The following is an 18,608-nucleotide window of genomic DNA, read 5'->3' on the forward strand; positions in this document are numbered from 1 at the left end:
GAAGGGGGGTCGCCGATTAAATGAAGCGTCCTTGCTATGGAAGTGCTATATCTTGATGCATTTCATCTGACCTAGGGCAATGGACGAGATGCGGGAATGGCCTGTCATCCATGGGGAGCCAAGAAAAGAGGAAGGGAGCGGGGGGTGGTGAATGCGAGTGGAATGAGAGGGGATGAAATGGGTGGGTGTGGAATTACGCCTTTTGACTTTGGCTACCTCCCTTGTAAGGGGGAAAAATCCTTTTGTATATATATATATATATGTATATACACACACATATATATATATATATATATATATATATATATATATATGTATATATATATATACATACATACATGCACACATACATACATACATACATACATACATACATACAGTGGTGCAGTGCTGCCGAGGCGCTGCTAGGTTGTGGATTTTTTTTTTTTTTTTTTTCATATTGATTTTCAATTTAGATTTGACTTTGGAAATTCGTATGCTTACTGTGGTATTTTAAATGTAATATATTGCAAAGATTATGAAACAGAAGCAAAAAATTTCGAGGACTTAAAAGTTAAATTAAGCAATTCCCTCTCATTTATAGCCCTAATGCCAATCTTATGTGTATCGAACCTCTGAAGGGCCTGACAAGAGCTTGCCATCCCTATCATGTTTCTGTATACAGTGAGGAAAAATCGAAGATTTTTATTTTGCCATAAAAACGAGATAAAATTGTCCAGATGTATATAAAGTGAATAAATAGATTTGTTATAAAATATTTCAAGTATTTGTGGGTAGTATTAAGCCTTAAATGGGTGGAAAGTGTTTAATTTCACAGTGACATGAAAAAATAAAGGATGTCAAGAAATATAGATTTTTAAGCTGATGAATCTCGGAATAGCTTAGAAGCTGATATGGTCAAGCTAAAATATTAACTGAATTCCAAACTAAGTGTGGCAGTTGAAAAAAAAAGAGAGGGAATTATATGTGTTTAACAACTATCCTGAATATTATATTTTGGTAAATACATTTAGGAAAATACTACTAAAATTGTCTATAGTAAGACATTTCGCAGCATATAGAGGAAACAAAGCCATACATCTCCTTGGGTTAATAAAAAATAATTCCCAAATTATTCTAAGGATTCTGGATATAGATAACATAATTAGGGTGCGTCAGCATGGGCAATTGAAAAAATTCAAACTAGTGTAAACTTACCTAAGGGTAGTATTACATATTCTGTCAGGATATTCTTAATGTCCCCCATGCAGGGCTTCGGCAGTTTTGTTCGAAACACCGTTTCACATCCAATGACATTTATTTGGCCCATCACTTCAGCTAGTTGCACCTGTGGTACCTTCTTGATAATACCTAGAGTGTGTAAAGATAGTCATTTACTAATGCTTACAAAAAAGATAAAACAAATTCTTGTACATTCAAATAGAAAATGTATATGAATAAAACTAGTTAAATTTACTCATGAGCATAATGCCATAGATCTCCTTTATAGGAAACCTGCAACCGTCAGAAATCTGGACATAGTCATCGGGCTGGCCCATAGTTCTGTCAATAAATCCATTACCCTGGAATTCTTATGTAGGTGACTGTCTTGCAGCCACCAGGAAATTTGACATGGCCATTGTTTAGCCCTTAATTTACTCAATGAAGATATTTTATGTCTGGAAATAGTATAAGATAGTATAATATAATGAAATATAATGTGTCTCTTCTGTGTGGTGATTCCATCTAAGGAAATTTGTGTCTTTTGCAATGCCAATTCTGTACTGGTACTATTTTAGTATGGGGTGATGGCTTGAACAATGGCATGCTAGTAAAATTCTTGCTTGTCTTAGGAGTGATTTCTCTGGTGGGCTGATTTTTTTTTTTTTTTTTTTTTATGGTAAAATATAGACTTTGGCAGACCTTTATGAAGTGCTTGTGCTGTGATCTTATTGCTTATCTAATTGTAGTATACAGGAAAGTGGTTATGCTCATGGGATATTGTTTTCTCTCTCTCTCTCTCTCTCTCTCTCTCTCTCTCTCTCTCTCTCTCTCTCTCTCTCATACCTAATCATTTATTTATGGTTCTGGCTTGGACTATATTATATACTTGGTTATTCCAATTTATACATATATACAGTAAACTATATTTCCTTCAAACTTATGGCTTTTTACATTTCCTCATAATGTTTTTCAGTCACAAATCAAGACATTTTCTTTATTAATTCTTTCCATACTCTTCAACTAACACATTGCAATCAAGTTACTCGTCCCCCACCTCTACCTTCATTCCTTCAGTAATGACAAGCCCAATGCTTCCAGCCTTTCTTTGTATGGTTTATCTACAAGTCTGCACTTTGACTTTTCTTGGTCTTTTTTTTTTTATATATATATCTTTTATTTCACATTCCAATCTAGGGCAGATTATTATTATTATTGTTTCTCTCTCTCTCTCTCTCTCTCTCTCTACGCATGAAGTAAAAAACTGCCTTTATGTTCTATAATAATCCAATATGATATAGTTAGAAAATATATGTAAATATTATTAGACAATTTTTTATATTTAAAGGTACCGTACCATACATACATATACCAAGGCTTTTTTTCCACATACAAAGGAGGTAGCCAAAAAGAAAAAGGCATAAAATCGTTCTCACCTATTCCATCCCTAAATACACTCCACCCCTTCCATACCTCTTTTACTAGTCTTTCTTCACTCATACTTTCCATGTGTCCAAACCATCCTAATATTCTTTCATCAACCCTATCTCCCAACTCCCTTTCCACCCCTGTTCTCCTCCTCACCTCCTCATTTCTCACTACATCTAGCCTAGTAACTCCCATCATACTTCTCAGAGACCTCATCTCAAACACAAACTCCTTCTCTCTTCCTCTCTTATGTTCCATGTTTCTGCCCCATACAGTGCTGTTGGCACAATCACTCCTTCATATAACCTCCTCTTAGCATCCATTACCAAATGTCTATTCCTCATTACACTCTTTAATTCACCAAGGCATTTACTCGCTTCTCTCAATCTACATTCTACCTCCACCTCCACTCCACCTTTTTTTTTCTGCCACATTTGGACCCAAGTATCTAAAACTATCCACTTCCTCCAGTTGCTCTCAATGCTCACTTCCAGTCTACTGCCACTTTCACCCCTTGTACATCTCATTACCTTACTTTTAACCACATTTATCTTCAGTTTTCTTCTTTCACACACGCTCCCAAACTCTGTCACCAACTTCTTCATTCCCTCCTCTGATCCTGCCACAAACGCAGTGTCGTCCGCAAACAACAGCTGACCCACCTCCCACTTTCCTCCTATCCCATATATCTGCAAAACCTCCCATAGTGCCTTCCTGTCTACCCTGTCATAAGCCTTTTCCAGATCCATAAAAGCCCAAAAAACATCCTTCCCCTTTCCTATAGCTTTCTCACATATCTGTCTTACCACAAAAATCTGATCTACACAACCTCTACCCGTCCTAAATCCTCACTGTTCCTCACCAATTACTCCCTCTCTTCCTCTCCTAATCCTCTCAATCAAAGATCCTCCCATAAGCCTCTTTTCTCTTGTAAAGTGGAACTATGCAGGCACTCCTCCAGTCCTCCGACACTCTACCCTCTCTCCAGCAAACATTAAATAACCTCACCAGCCAGTCCACCATCACTGTACCTCCTTCTTTTAGACATTCTGCGTGGCATCCATCCAGACCAGGTGCTTTACCTGCTTTCATCATCTTAACAACTGTCTTCACTTCATCCTTCCTTATTTCTCCTCCATTTTCCTCACTCATCACTCATTTTCTTAGCATTTCCCACTGCAACTATCTTTCCCTCCCTATCCTCCTTCACATTTAACAACACCCTAAAATATTCTGCCCATCTTCCCCTTACTGCCTTCTCTTCCATTATCATCTCTCCATCTGCACCTTTTACCTTTTCTTCTCTACTTGATTCGCCTCCTCTTCCTCTCTTAATTTCTTTCCAAAACATCTTTTTATTACTCTCAATTTTTTTTTTTTTTTGTCATACTCTTACCCCATTTCACATCTGCTCTCCTCTTTGCCTCCTTTACCTTGTGCTTTACTTCTCTTTTCTTTTCTTTGTACCTCTCATATGACTCCCTCGTCCTATTTTGTAACCAATCTGTGAAAGCTCGCTTCTTCTCTTCTACAACCTTCTTTGTTTCCTCATCCCACCATTCACTACCCTTCCTTCTATTTCCTCCCATCCTTCTTGTTCCACACACCATCTTTGCACACTTTGTGACTCCCTCCTTGAACCATCCCCATTCCTCCTCCACTCCTAGCTCTACTCTATCCTTCACTCCCTCCCACTCCTCTCTCAGCTTCTTCTTGTACTCCTTCTCCTTTTCATTTTCATTTAAAGAGTTCACTCTAAGCACCTCCCTACCTTTTGTCCTTTTCCTCTTTCTCCATCTATCCTCCACTCTCAACTTACCTTCCACCAAAAAATGATCTGATATTCCCCCACCCTCTCCCCTTAGCACATGTACATCCTTAACTCTTCCTATTATACTCCTATCTACCACTACATAGTCCATTAACGCTCTATCTACCACCCTTCCATCCACCACCCTCTCCCATGTGTACTTATGCTTGACTTTCTTCCGAAACACTGTATTTGCTATCATCAACTCTCTTTCTAGACACATCTCCACCATCAACTCTCCACTACGATTCTTTCCTGGAACTCCACATTTCCCAACCACTCCGTCAATTGGTTCATTTCCTACCCTAGCATTAAGGTCTCCCAGTACTATTACATTGACATTTCTCCCTAATCCCTCTATGCACTCATGAGAGTGCATAACCATGAATATTTTACTGTCATAGGACATTCCCATTTACATGCGGGTTACCATATTCCAACAACAAGAGTAGTTTGAGTCTGATCGGTACCCACCATTAAGAATGAGCTCTTCAAAAAGTGACTCGGTGGAACGGTCAGGTGTCAGGTCCTTCTCTTTCCGCTTGCGCCCCTTTTTTCCTCCTTTCTTAACACGCTTCCTTTTTTTGGCCCCTTTTTTCTCTCCTTCAATATCCTGTAGATAAACAATCATTACTATATGATAGAACATATGAAGTGGATGATTAGGGTTTAGCTGAGTCAAGTGAAAAGGAGGCATCCTATGGAAAAGAGAAAATGTGGTTTTAACTATGAGTCAAGCAATGGTGATGGTGAGGAACAACAGATGTGTAAAATTGAGGGAGAAAATAAAATTGTGTGTGAAGTTAAGAAATTAAGGATAGAGAACAGAAAAGAAGAGAAATAATGTAAAGTGATGGATGAGATCAAAAAGTAATTTTATCGTGTGACATTGAAAGATCATCACCTTAATGGTAGACACAATGTGTGTGCACTTGCCTCTTTAAGTCTCTGTAGTTCATTTCTCATAAGGATGTCCACCTGACGTCTCACCTCATTCTCCACTTCAATTCGCTTTTCAGTCTCAATCATACTGCGGTCAGGGTTTTCCTGCGGGTTGGAGGACAGAGCTCGCGAACTCCATATGTCTGCAAAAAATAGGTTTCTGCCTTAAGAGTATTACATCCAATACTCATTTGCCTGTGACATGCAGTGTTCGTGCTTTATCAATGTGCTGTATCACAATGCAGGTATGTGTGTGTGTTTGTTTTTATTTAACTACCTAATTGTAATTACTTTAGTGTGTATGTGTACGCACGCACGCGTGTGTGTGTGTATTTAACTAGTTGTATTTACCTAGTTTTATTATACGGGAAGGGAGCTATGCTCATGGTGACCCGTCTTTGTATCTTTCAGCATCAAGTATGTGTATGTGTATATACCTAGTTGTATTTTACGGGAAGGGGAGCTATGGTTGTGATGTCGCGTCTTCATATCTTATTTTATCTAGACTTTTTTAAATTCATGTATTGTTTTTGCACACACCACTTTCTCATCTAACTTGTTCCAAATGTCTATTACTCTATGGGGAAAGCTGTTCTTTTTCAGATCTCTTCTATAACTTTCTTGATTTTCTTTCCGTGTCCTCTTGTATTTCTACTATTCCATTTTATTAGATCCTCTCTATCAATAGTTTCTATGTCTTTCATGATTCTATAAATAGTTATCAAGTCTCCTCTCTCTCTTCTTTGTTCTAATGTCTGTAGCTCAAGTTTTGTTAGTCTCTCTTCATATGATAGTTCTGAGAGTGTTGGTGCTAGTTTTGTAATTGCTCTTTGTATTCTTTCAAGTTTTGTTGTACATTTTTTTGCACTTGGTGACCACATCGTCGCTGCATATTCCAATCTTGGTCTTATCAAAGTGATTAGTATTTTCTTCACCATTTCTTCGTCCAGGTTTGTAAAAGCCACTTTGATTGTTCTTATTAAATTATGTTTCTCAAAAAAAAAAAAAAAAAAATGATATGCTTCTCAGGTAACATATTATTCATAATAATGACTCCTAGGTCCTCATTTTCTATTTTTTTTTTCTCCCAATTTATATGATCCCACTATTCTTTTTTTGCTTCTTCCAAATTCCATTATACTACACTTCTTGATATTGAATTCCATCTCCCACTTCCTACTCCATTCCCATACTTTATTGAGATCACTCTGTAGTGACTCACAATCTTCTTCAGTGTTCACTTTTTTCAACAATTTTGCATCATCCGCAAAGAAGCTCATATAACTTTCAATTCCTTCATCCATATCATTAATATATATTCCAAACATTATTGGGGCCAGATCTGTTCCTTGTGGAACACTAATTATCACTTCATCCCAATTAGAGTGTTTGTCTCTTATCACCACTCTCATTTTTCTTTCATGCAAGAAGTCTTCCATCCCCTTCAGTAGTTTAGCCTGTATTCCTCCTGCAGTTTCTAATTTCTTAAGCAACTTCTTATGTGGCACCTTATCAAAAGCTTTTTTCGGGTCTAGAAATGCACAATCAGCCCATCCATCTCTTTCTTGTATTACATCTATTAGCCTTGAATAGAAACACATTAAGTTTGTGACGCATGATTGTCCTTGTCTAAATCCAAATTGTCTTGGATTTAGTATGTTGTTGTTTTTTTCCAAATTCTTTACCCATCTAGTTTTGATGATTCTTTCACAGATTTTAGCTATTGTACTTGTAAGTAATTATGTGTGTGCGTGTTTGTGTGCTAACCTACCTAATTACCTACATTAGTTATAGTATACAGGATTGGAGCAATATCTATCATCTAACGCCACTCTAATATTCAAAAAAGGTGACAAAAAGAAACGGAATAAATACAGGCCTATAAGCTTGACTTCAATCGTAGAAAAAATGATGAAAACTATCATCAGAGATGATAAACATCATTTAATAACCGTTTGATAAATGATAGCCAGCATGGATTCAGACGGAAACGTTCTTACGTGACTAATTTACTCGAATCTACAACACAGTCATCTCGAGTTATGACAAAAGAAACAATATAGATTTAATATATTTAGACTTTGCAAAAGCTTTTGATACCGTCCCCCACGAAAGGCTACTTACTAGATTAGCTTCACACGGACTGGCAATTGGTTGAATGATCGAAAACAGAGAGTTCTTTTAAATGGCAAACTTCTAGATGGAAACACGTTACGAGTAGAGTTCCTCAGGGTTCCGTTCTTGGACCACTTCTATTCATAGTATATATAAATGACCACGGACTAAAATCTATGGTTTCCAAATTTGCTGATGATACAAAACTGTGCGGAATGGCAAATGATCACTTATAACAATTAGATATTCAAGAAGATTTAGATCAATTACAGCAATGGTTTGAAAAGTGTCTAATGAAATTTAACACAAGTAAATGCAAGGTAATGCACATAGGTAAAAATATAAGTAAGTACAATTACAAGTTATTTGCAAATTCGTTAACAAAAGTGGATTATAAGAGGAATCTAGGGGTAATTATCAGTAACGATCTCAAATCATCTAAGCAGTGTATTTCAGCCTCTGAGAAAGCAAATAAGATTCTAGGACTGATTGCGCGATCTTTTGACTTCAAAAGTTCATCTCTCATTAACAAGCTATATAAATCGTTAGTTCGTCCACATTTGGAATATGCTGTTTCCGTATAGTCACCGAATCTCATTAAAGACATTGACAGATTGGAAAAAATACAATGGCGAGCCACAAAACTGATTCCAAATATCAAGAATAAATCATACAAAAATAGACTAAAACATATGAATCTGTTTTCCCTAATAAAGCGTAGACTCAGTGGTGACTTGATACAGATCTTTAAGATTCTAAAGGGGATTGACAACATCATAAGTGACAAAAGGAATGAGAATCCGACAAGAAATAATAGTTTCAAACCCTCAGGAAATAGATCTGATTTGGAAGTGGGTAGAAACAACTTCGCCAATCGTGTAGTTAATGAATGGAATAAACTTCCTGCAGAGGCAATGCAATGTAGTTCAGTTCGAAGCTTTAATATTCGTTTAGATAAACATTTAAGCAAGATGCTGAAATGACTGTCATTTATTTTATATTATTTTATTGTTTGTTATTAGTTGTCTGTTTATTTATTATTTGCTTGATTTCCATGCACTATTATTTATCCGCCAGTTTATTATTATTTACTATTTACCTGTTTGTTTATTTTTTTACTATACCTATGTATTATTTATTTTATTTATTATTTTCTTTTATTATTATAATTTATATTCTATTTTATCTATCTTTTTATCATTTATATTTTTTTTCGCATCCTACCTAGTTATGGACTAAAAGGTCTCCTGTCGGCATGCTCCTCCTTTGTAATCCTTTGTAGTCCTTCGTAATCTAACTTATTTCCCAAATAAACACTTCTGTGTACAAATTTATACTACTTGACATATTTTAAGGCTTTTTTTTTCCGACCTTTTGACAATCTTGTAATGGTAGCATTGAATATTCCTTGTATATTATACATACGTACTTGTAGTATTGTATATTTATTATTGTATATTGATTCTATTATTGTCATTGTATATTTTTGTGTGTATTTTTGTAATCGAACCATGCAATTCGTGTATGTTTTCCTGCGAATCTTGACGTCTCTACACCAGTTTTGGTCTTGTCTCCAAGGCAAGAGCACGTATTATCTATGCAGTGCTGTACAATTATTAATTTATTCATATTCAGTATTTCATTGGCCACCCCTGTATCATAAAATGGTGGCAGCGTTAAAAACATTTGCTATTGTGTGAGCTTCGTGTTTTGAACATTCAAAAGTATTCCAAACGCAACTTTGAACTTTGCAGTGTTGTGAACTTTGGAGCCGGCCGGCATATTGCGCTTGTATTTGTGCTTTTTATTTTTCTCCCTTTCTAGTATCTAGGGTTACAGGATTACTTATAAGAAGTGAGGTTGCTCAGGACAGTGTATTGGCTAGGTCCGCCACGTGATTTTATTGAGAGACAAATGCCTCGTGGTTCTTCGTGTTCTGGCTTTGTTTGAACTTTTGTTTATCGTCATCGTCTTCAGCATTAGTGGAACGCTTGCCTATGGTTGTTGTTTATGGCGATTAACTTGGAGACTGGATGAGGACGGATTACTGTTCGTGCATCTATTAGGAATTTTGCTTCAATTGCTTCCTCACTAACACGTCTCCTCAAGAAGGATACTTCCAATGGCGTGATGTTCATCAGAATTTTTTTTATTCCTTGAAATTTGCACTTACTGAAGCCCCTGTGTTGGCATTACCAGACTATAGCCTTCCCTTTACTATTTGTACAGATGCTTTTGGTACAGGTATTGGATCTGCACTTATGCAGCAAGTAGATGGATGTAGACCCCATATACTTGCATATGCTAGTCACATTCTTAACAAGCCAGAGTCTCGTTACTCTGTTAATCATTTGGAGGCCATGGCAGTGGTGTAGGCTTTAAAGTATTTTCGTGGTATAATTTATCAATTTTTTATATACTATTACAGTCTACACGGACCACACTGCTGACGCACACATTATCAAAGGCAAAAACTTTTCAGGTCGCCTAGGCAGATGGTTTCTCACGATTGAAGGAATTTAGCCCAATCCTTAGGCATATTCCAGGAGGTGCAAACAATGTTGCTGACGCACTTTCACGTAATATTCCTGTTGTTTGACCTGTTGTAGTGTGTGATGTAATGCGATAGGTAAACAGGTACTTTTGGATAACAACTTTTGTAACTTGTCTCAATACTTCTACTTGTGTCAAAGCTGATTTAAGCATTTGCACCACCCTTTCAGTTTGTCCGTTTGTAGAAGGTTTGTATGCTGCAGAAGTACGGTGTAGGATTCAATTTTTTCTGGCAAAACTCAAAGCTCTTGCAGTAAACTGAGGCCCGTTTTCTGTAACTGGTATTCCTGGTATTCCTCTTGGGGGACTTTTATAGTTGCAATTGCAGTAGAACTTTTTAATAGGAAGACTTCAGGATATCTGTTGTATGAACCAACTAGTACAAGGTAGGTTTTTCCAGAAACTGGGCCTGTAAAATCATCATGTAATCTTGACCAAGGTTTAGAAGGGAAAGTCCAAGGGTGTACAGGTGTAGCTGGAGGATCAGATCTGAGTGACTCTCATACTTGACAAGAAGAGACAACACCTTCAATCTGCTTGCCCATGCTAAGCTTTCATTTTTGTCATGCCAAGGTGGGTCTCGTGTAGTTCTCGAAGTATATCTCCTTGTAAAACAGGGGGAATGACAACAAAGAGTTCTCACAGCAAACACCATTGTTCAACACTCAGTTCATCTTTACATTGGGAAAATGGTTTTAAGTCTTGGTCATTCTCAGAAGCATTTGGCCATCCCTTTATAGTATAGTGAAGTACCTTGATTAACACAGAGTAGGTAGCAGTTTTCTTTTAAATTTGCTTTTGTGTTACAGTAGTTAATATATCACTCTCTAAGAAGTAGCAGTCAACAAGTTCTCAATCACAAATTACAGCATTACTCAAAGGAAGCCTAGACATCTGTAAGAGGTTGGTAGACAAGTGGGTAGAAAGAAAGGCGAGAAGGCGAAGGGAGTTGCACAAGCTCGCTCTTTGTCTAATGTTTGCAAACAGTTGCTGAGGACCCGATTTCATTGCTGTATGATGTTTATTTTTATTGTGATGTAACAATATGTAAAATAAGTCAGTGTGTGCATTGATTTCAAGATTGCTTGAGTAAGCATAATTGCATTGGGTTTGTAACAGCTTTTCTGATTGGAGAAAGGGTGGAAGAGAAAATTCAATTGGTTCACGACTGTAAAATCACGCTCTTAGGGGAAGTTCCTATATCTAACAGCAAAGGTCATTGGACTAAAGAAATAATGTCATTGCAGAACTGACCTAGTACCAAAATTGAGTATTCCAGACGGGGGTCCCTTGGCATAACTTAAGGAACAAAGTGTAATAGTATTCAGGAAGAAAAATAAAAATTAAGTTCCGTTCCCCCCCCCCCCTTCTTATACAGGGCAATACTAAGTGGAACTTCATTAAGTCGGATGATCGGAAGCAAAGGGGCTTCCTACAGGTGAAAATAGTGACTAATCATACCTAACAAAGACAACAGTGAAATGAAAACATAAAGTAAAAGCACAAAAAGATGGCCCATAAAAGTATTAGTCAACAAGTTATCTATCACAAATTACAGTATTACCCAAAGCAAGCCTGGACAAAATATCAGCATCACTGTGAGCAGCAGTATTTCTGCATTTAATCTTATAATTGAATGAAGCGAACTTCAGAATCCATCTTTGTAACCTGACCGATACCTGTGCTGGAACCGGCTTCTCGGAACTAAATATGGACACTAGAGGGCGATGATCAGTAATGAGAGTAAATGGGCGGCCATAGAGAAATTGTCTGAACCTTTCAACGTCATATACAATCATGCTACCATTAAAACATAATTGATTCAGGTGACAATCTGTACAGCTAATAAGAGTAAAGGCTAATTCATTAGAAACTAACAGACCTGTGACATACCTTGGTAAACCTCGCAGGTTTGGTGAAGGTTACATAAGAAAGCTGAAGGTCGTAGGGTTACCACCTTGTCTTCCTCCTCTTTCCTCCCCCGTCGCTGTTTAGCTTGTTCCCGTGCTTTCTCACGGTCAGATGCCTGTATATAAAAGGTGGATATGTAATACACACACACACACAAAGAATGAAGCCAAAATAAAAAGTCATGACAGTTCAGGCTTAGATGTTTTTAATTAAAAGGAAAATTAATAAAGTGATGACAATAAAAGTTAGCATGAAATTCTAGATTTAGGTTATGTTTATCTAATTTATTCAATTGCATTTTCATAATTGTAATTTACAGGAAAGGAGCCACACCTGTGTGGTCACGATTCTTTTCCTCTAACATCATAACTAGTAACGCAGTGAACCAGTGGAGGTGAACCAGCTTTGGCAGTCGAGCCTTGCTGTGGGAGTGCTGTGTTTCGCTGCATTCCTTCTGACTCAGGGTAGGCAGGAAGCAGGGAAGGCTCTTCCCTCAAAAGTTGATAAGATCAAAGAGAAAACAAATGGGTGTTTGATAGATATCGGATGGGTGAAGTGTGGGTGCATGCCTTGGCTAGCTACCTCCCTTATAGTGGAGAAGAGGCCTTTTGGTATATAGACAGATGGCTAGACAAGTTTAGAATTCATTTCTAGTTTTATATTGAGCTATATAATATTCTATTTTTTCCAGAAGTCGATGCATCCATGGCAAGTGGCTGAAGCCGGCAAGCTAGTTAGGCTAAAGATAGCATGACTAGACTATGGTCACATTTTGTGGCCAAGTAGTGGCCAACATGCTGTTTGGCATCTATGACCAGACACTGCACCTGATGTCAAACAACGCGTTGGCCACGGTTGATCCACGCTCACTGACCACTGTTCAGACCCTCGCTACCTTGGACCTAACCTGGATTGCCAGCTTCAATACCTCACCAACTAAACCTCCCACAGAAATAGCGTGTCCCATAAGCAATAAATAAATATATAGAATAAAATAAATGAAATTAATAAATAAATAAAAGTAATGTGTGGATAGGAAAATGTCATGTATGCGTCCAGTGTGATTTTTTTTTTTTTTTTTACGCCGTATCCACCTCCACACATCAGGTTGCATACAATAAAAACACCCTGCTCAACAAAATAGAATAAAATCAAGCAAAATTACATATATATTTGAGTCAAGTGAGCATTTTGTTGAGCTACAAGAGTAGTAGAGCCTGAAGTGGAGAGAGCGAGTGGTTTGAGGTAAAGGTGGGATTGCGTCAGGAATGTGTCAGGTCGCCATGGCTGTTCAATGTGTATGCAGGTGAGGTGATGTGGGAGGTAAATGCAAGGGTAACAGGTAGGGGACTGGAGATGATTAAAGTAAAAGGAGAAAAGTGGGAGGTGAGCCAGTTGTTTGCTGATGACACCGCGTTTATGGCAGGGTCAGAGGGGGGATTAATGGAGTTAGTGTCGGAGTTTGGGAAAGTATGTGATAAGAGAAATGTAAAGGTAAATGTGGGTAAAAGTCAGGTGCTGAGATGTACAAGGGAAGAGGATGGCAGTGAATTGGAAGTAAGTGTTAAGGGAGCGTCGCATCGCTTTATAGAGTAGGTGAAATTAGATTTTCAAATACGAGGGTCGTTCCAAAAGTATTGCCTCCCATCTTTTTATTCCGCCCGAGGGGATTGCAAATTGCATTTATATGATGACTGAACTTATGCACTCATGACCTGAAAGTTTCATCTCTCTGTTGCAGATATAGATGGTGTGACACTCCAAGAAAGCAATCCCTGTCATGGACGTGTTTGATGCCTCCATGTTTGGACACATGGAGGCATTACTTTTGGAATGACCCTCGTATGTATTTAAACCTAGGTATAATGACCCCTTACATTAGTGTATAATTCCTCTGGGTATTGTGTTCCTCCCATGTATATATAAAGCTCAGTAAAGATGTAGTGAAGCTCTAATTACTTAATGGAAAATCCTTCCACATCATTCAGCTTGGTATGAAATGAAAGCTTAGAGTGTGGGGAACAAAAGTTATTGAATAAATTTTTTCAAACTAATACCTCAGATTTTTTATTAATTTGTTTCTCTGAATAATTAAAAAATGCAGCAAAATTTAGGTTTCATAAAATATATATATATTTTACTGTAGAAAATAAAAGAGCACGATGTTTTCTTTCAAATAAAACAAACATGACAAAAATCCATAAAGAACAACCGAAGATATTACAACAGAAAGAACAAAAACATAAACTTTACAGGATGGGGGATTTAAATTTTCGCGACCATTTGTTTGATGGTTGCGATGTATAGCAAATCTCCAATTTCCTCTTTGCTGATGAGGTGTGAGGTGAATGTAGAGGTGTAAGGTGAGCGTGGCTAGTGGATGCTTGCGGAGTGCTGGGTGCAGCCGTGATGTTTTCCTCCTCTCTCTTTATCCTTCCTGTTTCTTTTTCAGGCACTCACGGGCATTTCACTCTCTTGTTTCTTGTTAATTTTCCCATGATCACAGCAACAATACAGGGCGAGGAATCAAAATTGTGGCGTACGGTGAGAGCGCCAGGAGCGACGTCACCTTTCTTTGACCTTTTGAAGAGTACTGATGCCCTGTCCACTGTCTTTGTGGGGTATGCTGGTGGGAGGAGTTGCCAAATATCTCCATAAACACAATTCCGTAGGGAAAAAAACGAAATAGCTATAGAAATGTTGACGCAATGGGTCTGCTAGAGGTTGCCAACATTTTATCTATTTTATTCTGTATAAAAATAGAAACGAAATACAGCTGTATAACTTTGTATGAGTGTTGCCACATAGAGATTCTTTTGAAATATTTACCTAAAATTCGCTCATGTACCAGATTATTTCGAACGATCGCTGGCGACGCTCCCTTAGAGGAGAGAGGCCAGAGGAAGTAGGGTAGCTTTAGGTACTTGGAGTCGCATGTGGCACGAAACGAAGTGATGGTAGAGGAGAATTGTAGATTGAGAGGAGCAAGTAAGTTCCTTTGGGGATTAAAATGTGTGATGAGAAATAGGCATTTAGGGATGAGTGCTAAGAGGAGATTATATGAAGGGGTGGCTGTGCCAACGGCACTATATGAGACGAGACATAGAATTTAAGAGAGGAAAAATTTAAATATGTTTATGATGACATGCCTAAGAAGTATAGTAGGGGTTACAAGGTTGGATAGAGTGAGAAATGAGGTTAGAAGGAAATGGGAGATAAAGTTGATGAAAGAGTAGAGATGGTTTGGACACATGGAAAGAAGGAATGAAGAAAGATTAGTAAAAGGTGTGGAAGGCAGAGGTGGGGGAAATGAACATGAGAGGGCGACAGAGGATGGGATGGGGTGAAAGAAGCATTGAGCAAGAGTGGGATGTCTATTTAGCAGGAAAGGGAGAAGGCGGGAGTAGGGGTGAGTGGAGAATGGCTTTGTATAGATGATACTGTGATGCAAGGAAGAGAGTGGGTTGTGGATGAGGGGTTAGGTGGTGGTTATGTATAGAATAATATTCTGACGCAGCTCGAAGGAATTTTTCCCTGTCTTCTCTTTTTTCTGCATAAGGGGACGGTACCATTGCCCCCCTGTGCATCCATCCATCTGGAACATATGTATAAAAATGTTTCCAAGAGCAATAAATTTTGAGCAGCCAGTCACGGAAACAATTCCTTAGTGAAGTATTTCCCAAGTGACTTGATAGGCAATACTCTTATGAAGTCCTACTAATCCAACAGCCAAGCCTATCTTGCACTATTCTCCTTATTCCGTTGTAAATAGTGTCTCTGCCTATAAACAGAGTACAAGTAGCTGATAATGTGCATTTGCTTTTCCTCTCTCCCTTCTTGAGTGAACTGAAATTTCTTTAGGTAGTGTGTATTTATGAGGTAAAAACAACACCTGGTTATATAAAGAAATACTTTTCATAATCTCGATTATTTTGTTTTATATTGTGAGCAACGTTGAAATTTTACTATTTTTTCCTCCGAAAGTTAAAGCCTTCACTAGGTGGTGATTCAACAGTTACCCTGAATATCACCCCCACCCCCCGCTGTATCCATCAATGTAGAGTAAACTTTGTTAGTCCCACTTTCTCCCATCCTGAATGCACTGAAAAACCTTTTCAAGCAGGGTATTTTTGAAAGAAGTCATTAATCCTTGGTGAATGGTGGTATAATAAAAGAGATTCCCATTATGTATACACCAAAGTTCGTTTACATGCTTCCTCATCTACCTTACACAAAATTATAGACTGACACACCTACAGTATGGGATACTTACTTTTTTCTCCTCTGCTTTGGCGACGTCTGCCACATTTGGTAGTGCCATAACATCTGGTAAAGCATCTTGGCCTATGCCCAGAACTGTCGCTGAGCCACCGTCATCTTCATCAGGCAAATCTGGAAATTTTCCTGTCAAATTCCTGAAGTAGAGTACCAAAAAAGAAACGTAAATATATGGTGATGTAGGAGGAAAGGAACGAAATTTGTATGCGCATATGTGTTTTGAAATTCTAAAGGTAATTTTTCATGGTGTGGGGTGTTTTAGTAGTAGTGCTTTTTTCCAGTTGTAGGGTGAGCTAATACAAGATCTCCATAGTTCTCCATTTAATATTATCGAGCTTTCGTCTTCAAAGAGACATCATCACGATTGACAAAATTTCTGCAATATTTAATACAAATGTTGGTACATATAAATTACAAAAATGATAATACAAATATACAGGTGTAACAAAAGATATTTAACAAGAGTGTTATTACTTACGTCTACAAGGAAAGTACAAATGATAGAGAGAAAGGTTTAAATACATAAACTGCTGTCCGAGTTCCCACTACGGAGTCTAGCTGATCGTCTGAGTGGTGGGGGAGTGGGGGGTGGGAGGGGAGGGGGAGAGGGGACCTCGATATAGCGATGTCTCAGGTTAGCGTTACTATACAACTTCATACTGGATGTTATGTCCGACTGTATGTTTTAGTGGGGGCAGAATCCCTGATGTGGAATGCCTCCAGGGGTTTCAACCTTCTGGGGTCCTCGTTGTACGCAATAATTTTGGTACATTCAATTAAGGTGTCTCTGTCAATATTCCGATTATGATATTTTAAATAATGGTCCTTGATTGCTCCGTCCTGTTGGTGAAAAGTTAGTCTTCGGCTAAGAGTACATCTGGTGTGCCCGACGTATGTGACATTGCGAGGCGTACAATCCTCGGCTGGACATTTAAATAAGTACACCACGTTGGTTTTAGATGTAAAATCAGCTCGACTATTACAGTTGTTTTTCATCATTGAGCAGGTTCTAGGGTTACGGTAGTATATAAGGACTCGGATCTCACAGTTCTCAACTGTCAGAATGCTGTCGTATTTAATTCAACATGCATCAAAGAAAACCTGCTTCCTTACTTCACGAATATATATATATATATATATATATATATATATATATATATATATATATACATATATATATTTCTTTTTCGTTTCTGTTTCCTATCATGACCGACCTCAGAGACGATAACCACTATTTTCCTTCCCTGTGTGGCAGGTGGGTGAGACTGGAAACGTGCCGAGGTACTCATCGTGCAGGCGTGATCGCCAAGTACCAGGTCAAGACTATGGTCACCCTTTAACACGGCAATAGTGTTAATTCATCTTGTATATTCATATAGGTATATTTTCAATCCAACAAATTCCAATTCTTTTCTAAATAAAACAAAAAATATTTCTATATATCCCATAACAAGAATATATATGTATTGTACAAAGATTATAAATTATTGTATACTAAAAGCAAAGAATTAAGAATTTCGTCACCATTGTTGTACGTAGTATCGGCATTTTCAACCCCCGATCATAACAGGCGTCAACAATATTTAGCAGAAAGCAATACTTAAATAATGATACATGCATGCAAAGGCTATTCTACAGAGTTTAATAAATCTCATCTTCCAACGTGAAGTTTGATGGCTTTCATCTTGGCAGGTAACACTGCTACCCGCTTCTGGGCATTTCCTAACTCTTCCTCTCCTTGACCGTTCCGTCTTTTCGTAGCTCTCCGGGATCCGCACGAATCCTTGCTGGCTCGTGAGATTCCTCGGTCGTCCGGCCCGGCGAAATCTAGTATAAATCTGTCGTTGTTTTGAGTAGTGTAGACCCCGTCCCCACTGGACATATAGCGTGTCATTCCACGCGGCTGTCGCCAGTCGCCAAGGAACTGTGTGACCCCAATAGTTTTGTCCCTTTTGGCTCTTCTGAGCACATATCTTGTGTACCAGATTGCTTGTCCCCCACCCAGACGTGCAGAATGGAGTCTTCTACTCTGCAAACGAAAAACACTTCCCCTGACGACCCTAATATCGACGCGGATAAAGCTAGGCATGTTTTTCTCCACTCTGACCCAACCCAATTAGACGAACACAATCCCTTTATTCTGAAGAAATCTATGTCTTTTTATACTGATGATATCAACCAGGTTAGGAAACTTAGAAGCGGAGATCTACAAGTTACCACCAACTCTGGAAAAGCTACACGCGACTTACTTAAGGCCATGAAGTTTCATACCTTCGATATTGCTGCCTCCCTCCATAGGTCACTCAACTCCTACAGAGGAGTAATCCACTGCAGAGATTTGATGACCATGGACGAGTCTGTCTGACATCGT

At 38.2% G+C, this 18,608-nt stretch overlaps 1 protein-coding gene across 1 annotated transcript in view; it reads right to left on the reverse strand.

Moving 5' to 3' along the window:
- LOC143034102 (IQ and AAA domain-containing protein 1-like) overlaps positions 1 to 18,608 on the reverse strand; it is a 110,246-nt gene that overhangs the window by 40,201 nt on the left and 51,437 nt on the right. The window contains exons 8-13 of the mRNA XM_076200045.1: positions 16,209 to 16,374; positions 13,085 to 13,087; positions 11,942 to 12,074; positions 5,375 to 5,523; positions 4,913 to 5,051; positions 1,198 to 1,350 (exon numbers count right to left, since the gene is read on the reverse strand). Of these exons, the coding sequence (XP_076056160.1) occupies positions 1,198 to 1,350; positions 4,913 to 5,051; positions 5,375 to 5,523; positions 11,942 to 12,074; positions 13,085 to 13,087; positions 16,209 to 16,374 (743 nt within the window). The remainder of the gene's footprint in view (positions 1 to 1,197; positions 1,351 to 4,912; positions 5,052 to 5,374; positions 5,524 to 11,941; positions 12,075 to 13,084; positions 13,088 to 16,208; positions 16,375 to 18,608) is intronic.

Source organism: Oratosquilla oratoria, chromosome 16 (genome assembly GCF_046742065.1).
Source record: "Oratosquilla oratoria isolate Oo_2021 chromosome 16, ASM4674206v1, whole genome shotgun sequence".
Lineage (NCBI taxonomy): Eukaryota > Metazoa > Arthropoda > Malacostraca > Stomatopoda > Squillidae > Oratosquilla > Oratosquilla oratoria.